This window comes from Populus euphratica, unplaced genomic scaffold (assembly GCF_000495115.2).
Source record: "Populus euphratica unplaced genomic scaffold, PopEup_1.0 scaffold3258.1, whole genome shotgun sequence".
NCBI classification, from domain to species: domain Eukaryota; kingdom Viridiplantae; phylum Streptophyta; class Magnoliopsida; order Malpighiales; family Salicaceae; genus Populus; species Populus euphratica.
The window spans coordinates 7,682-13,429 of record NW_011503083.1 but is presented as its reverse complement, the minus strand read 5'-3'; the positions used below and the strand labels follow the sequence as shown (position 1 = coordinate 13,429).

Below are 5,748 nucleotides of genomic sequence, written 5' to 3'. Positions count from 1 at the left end.
CTCATCTTCTTTGCAATACTTTTCATTTCCAACCATCTTGCAATCTATCAAGTAAAAGCAATATCTCTTCGTTTAATCCCCGTGGGCCCTTTTCTTTTCGTCAACAACTTCAATTTCCAAAGACCCCAGTTGTTAAAGCCACAGGAAAGAAAGTAGAGGTGTATACTTTTGGCTTAAATTTCTTTGTTTTTTGAATTTTGGGTTCACTTGGGTTTTTTGAGGTTGTTTTATTTGTTTTTGTTTTCATTTTACCATGGTTTGTTGTTTATGCTTTGAGTACAAGTTTTGAACTTTTTGGGTTTTTTATTTTGATTTTCTTGGTTGGTGGGGGTAATTTAGCTAGTGTATGATCCTGATGGAAGGATAAACAACTTGGCTGATGAGGTGGATAAACAGGCTCCTCTCTCAAGGCTCACCCTTTTCTCACCTTGCAAGGTTTGTTTTTTGAGTATTCTCATGCTTTGCTTGTGCTTGACTTTTATGATAATTGGGTTTGTTTTGTTTTCTTAATTTATTTATGTGCATTGTGGTATTGCTATTTGGTGTAGGTTAATGTTTTCTTGAGAATAACCAGTAAGAGAGAAGATGGGTATCATGATTTGGCTTCTCTATTTCATGTAAGCTTGTCCAAATTTAAGCAGTGTTTGCCTTTAGCCTTCTTTTTAGAGCTATGGACACCAGTTTATACAAGTTCATCGTAAAAAGGATTCATATTGATTTGGCTTTTTTTATTGCTAACTTTAGTTTTAGTTTGATATATCAGTTGAATCTTCAAAAATTCATAATTTGGCCCCTTTTGCTCCTTCAGGTGATTAGTCTAGGAGATGTGATCAAATTCTCTCTGTCGCCATCAAAAGGTATTGATCGATTATCAACCAATGTGTCTGGTGTGCCCCTTACTGAAGATAATTTGGTAAGGCATAAATAATAGTGTTTTTGTTGTTTTATTGATTTCTGATATGCTTGTGAACTTATTTTCTCATGATTTTCTTCATACAGATCATTAAAGCCCTTAATCTTTACAGGAAAAAGACCGGCACTGACAACTTCTTTTGGGTAAGAAGTGCTATTGGTTAGTGTTGAAGATCTGTTTCTTGATAAAACTTAGTAATTGTATAGTAATATTAAATTTTCTTATTTTGAATTTTTTTGGAAGATTCATTTAGACAAAAGTGTGCCCACTGGGGCAGGGCTTGGTGGTGGGAGCAGCAATGCTGCAACTGCCCTGTGGGCCGCAAATCAATTTTGTGGCGAATTTTTTTGGAAGATTCATTTAGACAAAAGTGTGCCCACTGGGGCAGGGCTTGGTGGTGGGAGCAGCAATGCTGCTACTGCCCTGTGGGCTGCAAATCAATTCAGTGGTTGTCTTGCTACTGAGAAGGAACTCCAAGAATGGTCAAGTGAGATTGGTTCAGATATCCCCTTCTTTTTTTCTCATGGAGCAGCCTACTGTACTGGTCGTGGTGAGGTATGTATGAATTTTGCTTTGTCAAGTAAGTCAAAGTATTCTTTATTCCACTTCATGTTTCTATCATGCTCTCAATTCCATTGAAGTTATGCCCCTAGTTAGGCAACAACTACCAACAAAACTAGTTTTAGGCTTCTGAGCATCTCATGGAAGATTTTCTTCTACACAAGGCAGAATGATGGAGAAAAAATTCATGTGGCCAACCTCACCTATTGAGAAGTTAAAGCTTAGTTGAGGTGAGTATCATGCATACAGGATTACACAAATGTTTGGATTAGTAATAAAGATCTTTCCTGGAGGAAATTATTTCAAAGTCAGTTTGCCATTGGGGGAACTTGCTAGCCTTTTCCTGACAAAACAATATGAATCACTTAAAATAATTTCTCTTAGTTACAGTTAGAAGGATGTGCACACCCATCTGCAGTTATATATGCATACTCCTAATGTGCTTGCACATCTAGAAATGCAATTCTTCTCTGTAGTTTCTGATCTTGCTGAAGTTTTGCTCTTGTTGTCCAGATTGTTCAAGATATTCCTTCACTAGTACCTTTGGATAAGCCAATGGTTCTCATAAAGCCCCCACAGGCATGTTCAACTGCAGAAGTTTACAAGGTATTTCAGTTTTGATATTATGGATTAGAACACTGTCTGCACTTCTTTAACATGAGCTCATTTACTTGACAAGAGAAGTCTTTTGATTTGTCAGTGCTTTCAATTGGATAAAACCAGTCAAGCCGATCCTTTAACATTGCTAGAGAGGATCTCAAGGAATGGAATATCTCAAGATGTTTGTATCAATGATTTAGGTATGAGTCTACAGAGATACATGAGCTTGCTTTCTTTTCCTCCTTTTCAAAATACCTTTTTTGTCTTCTGTTCTTTCTACGGTTTCCTGCTTTCCGATTAGTTAATCCTGCGTGAAAAGCTATGGTTGTTTTTGATTTCTGGATAACCAATTTGGTTTTTGTTCTTAGCCCAATAAATTATTTATGAAGTAACTGGAAAACACAAGTTTTGTTATAGAATATATGAAACACACTATCACAGCTGCACGTTGCTGTCCCATGCATCATGCATCAAAAAGATCTTTTTGGTAGATCCCAATTTATTGGATATGACACAAGCTGGTTCTAATTGGCATAGTATCATAATCAATTGGTGAAAGTATTGTAAAATCAGTTGGGATTGGTGAATTATGAATGGCAGCTGGGTGGGTTGGGGATGGATGTCTCCTCCCTGATGAGGCACTGCTGCAAGAAAATCTTCCCCTATTCCTGCCCTGCCTCACAAGTCAGGGAAAAGATTTCACTTCCATCACTTCTGTGCCTATGAGATAGAACTCCATACCTGTCTCCCCGCCCAACACACACACACTAGAAAGACAGACTAACATCTCCTTAAGCCAATTCTCAAATTAAAACTGCAGCATATGTTCGTTAAGGCTTGAAATCCCACTCCATACTGTAAAAAACCTCCAATTTTCTCAATCAAATGCTTTCAAAGTCAAAGCAATAACAGTCTCTCCAGTTCAATATGGAGAAGAAGCACTGGGGCCTAATCTGGACCACTGCCTCTCTCTGTGTCGCCACCATCACCACCACTCTTTGCCTGTTCTATGCACAAAGTCTTGACCAGCAGCTCTTGAGATTAAATATTGATTGCTGATAGTAAGCACTCATGGCACTTTTCCTACCACACTGACAATGCTCCTCAAGGTAAAAGTGTGACACAGATTGAAACATGCTATTTATGAATGGGATAAGAATAAGGTAAATTGCAGAACAAAAGACAGAAATGATGGTTGATGCTTTCATGCATGCACAATTGGGTTAGGTTGGGTGGCCCTAAATCTACCCCTAACGCATGCTTGTCTCAGGTTCTCACAGCAATAACAAAACCCATCCTTTCACCCACCACACTTTTTTGGAACATATAGAGTGGTGTTGCAGGCTAGAGACCCCCTTGTCATTCGAAGTCACAACTCCCTCTAGGCTCATGGCTGTTCTTGGATAGCTAGGGTGCATTCCTGGTCCAATCATACATTTTGTTTTCTGCTTGCTTTACGGTGAGAGAATATTCATTTTTTTATATATATTTGTGGATGAGTTCTTTTGTAGAGCCCCCTGCTTTTGAAGTTCTCCCCTCTCTCAAAAGATTGAAACAGCGTATAGCTGCAGCTGGCCGTGGACAATATGATGCTGTTTTTATGTCTGGGAGGTATGATGCTGGATTGCTATTGGAATCTTCATATTGAATCCACATTTAGCATAAGCAGCAACATGGTTATATTTGATAGTATAATATTTCCAATGAATCCTAATGAGATTTGGCCTTCTGCAGTTGAGTGCATGAGATACTGTATTCTGTGGTATTGATAAGTGACAAAGTCTTTAACTTATCTTGTCATTACAAGTTTCTTAGCTCATAATTGTGTGTGTAAACACCCCATGTTCATAACAATAGTTTTAGGTTTATATTACATATACAAGTCTTTTTAGTAAGCATTCAAATCCTTTCTACAAATTGAATAATTTTCAGCAAGGTCTGTTATCTTTATGGTCCTTAAGGGCACGCTTACTATAGAGCAGATATATAATCAAGTCAAAACTATTTATCCACTAGGCATCTCTCATATCCAATGCAGCCCAACTGGAGCATGCTAGAATGCCTTTTCTCCTTGAGTGAGAGAGAGAGGGGGTGGTTGAAATTGCTATTTTAAAAGTATATTGTTGTTAAAAAGAGAGAAGAAAATGGCGCATTTGAGTTTGGAGCATGGGTGACCTTTTGTAACCTAGTTTATATCTTCTTTGTGCCTTTTCTCCTTGTTTTAACTTCTCTAGTTCCTTCCACTATCCGTTAAGAATTCATCTGTAACTTTGAAAAATACCATCCTCCCTTGACTCCTGACCTCCAAACCTTAATCTTTCCGGTAACTACACAAATTCCATGATATAATTCCCTTAAATTCTCATTTATGCACCCCACTTAGCAACACTAAAGCCTTTGAGGCTCATTTCTGAACATGCTTATCATCAAATGCATGGACCCTTTCTAACCAATGTTGAAGTTCGGATGGAGTGAGGTCTTTTTGGTTGCAGAAGTGTCTTGTAAGTTGAAACTGTAAAGTTCATTTCTCCTGCACCAGTAAGGTGGTGCAAATCCTTGATATTTTTTTATTTCTTGTATTTTGAATTTTAAGCTCTATGTATATTATGTCAAAGTCTTATTTTGTTGTGTTTGCTGGGTTCTCTCTGTGTGTTTGCGTTCAAAGTTTTACAAAATGAGCTTATTTACCGCATGCATCTCTTAATAAGTGAGTAGTTGTAGTTGATAACATGATATACGGTGCAAGGAGAGTTGGAATAAAGCAAACAGTTTGCATGAAGTATGTAAATAATCAGCTGTAGCTTTTAAATTTTGTTTGCATAGTTATATATTTTAATCCTGACGTGCTAAAGAAGAGTTGAAGCCATGTTTTTAATTTTAGAACATTGATGATAGCTGCTAAAATTTACATAAAAGTTAATCCATTTTGTCATAATCTTATTTGCATTTTCCCATATACTTCATGCAGTGGAAGCACAATAGTTGGGATTGGCTCACCAGATCCTCCACAATTCATATATGATGAGGACGAGTACCACCATGTTTTCGTGTCAGGTAAAGCTCGAGTAGTTCTACCCTGTAGCTTACTATTTAATTGTGACTGCCTAACTAGAGTTCCCGATGACTTGAAAGAGCAACTCCCCACTACTTTTGACGTTGGCACGCATTTGCTTAGAGACGCATACCGTTATTTGTGCTGACTTTTTGGACAAACTTTGGGGGGCCTAATAGATGAAAGAAGAAATCTCCTCTTATCTTTCTCATAATTTGTGAATTCAACTCTGATTGCAGAGGCCAATTTCATTAATCGTGAAGCGAATCAATGGTATCAACAACCTGGTTCAAGTTCAACAAGTTGTGATTCTCCAGCTGAGTTTACCCGCTCTATCGAGTGAATTATTATTCTCTAGTTGTATAGAAACAATGATCACATCTGTATAATTATACCAGTCACTGAGGTGCAACGAACACTAGCAAATGCAATTACCTGTGTGAAGCTAATGGAAAGCTGGGAATAGAGTTGAAGCTGGGATGGGAGGGAGGGTGCCATCAGGATAAATGAATATTCTTCAATGTGCGTCATGCGCAAGTGAGTGGAAACCATTTGTCATCACCTCTCCAGTTATGATAACAAGTTAAATGTAGGGGGGGGGGGGGGGGGGGGGAGGGCAATA

At 38.1% G+C, this 5,748-nt stretch overlaps 1 protein-coding gene across 1 annotated transcript; it reads left to right on the top strand.

Annotated features, from left to right (window-relative positions):
- Window positions 1–5: 5 nt before the first annotated feature.
- Window positions 6–5,594, top strand: LOC105119635 (4-diphosphocytidyl-2-C-methyl-D-erythritol kinase, chloroplastic/chromoplastic-like; the record flags this gene model as incomplete). The annotated part of the gene is made up of 11 exons (XM_011017801.1): window positions 6–158; window positions 340–435; window positions 549–617; window positions 809–913; window positions 1,000–1,056; window positions 1,268–1,468; window positions 1,988–2,080; window positions 2,175–2,274; window positions 3,586–3,685; window positions 5,043–5,128; window positions 5,366–5,594. Coding segments are annotated over 11 exons (1,164 nt in total), but the record flags the coding sequence as incomplete, so codon positions are not given.
- Window positions 5,595–5,748: the final 154 nt, after the last annotated feature.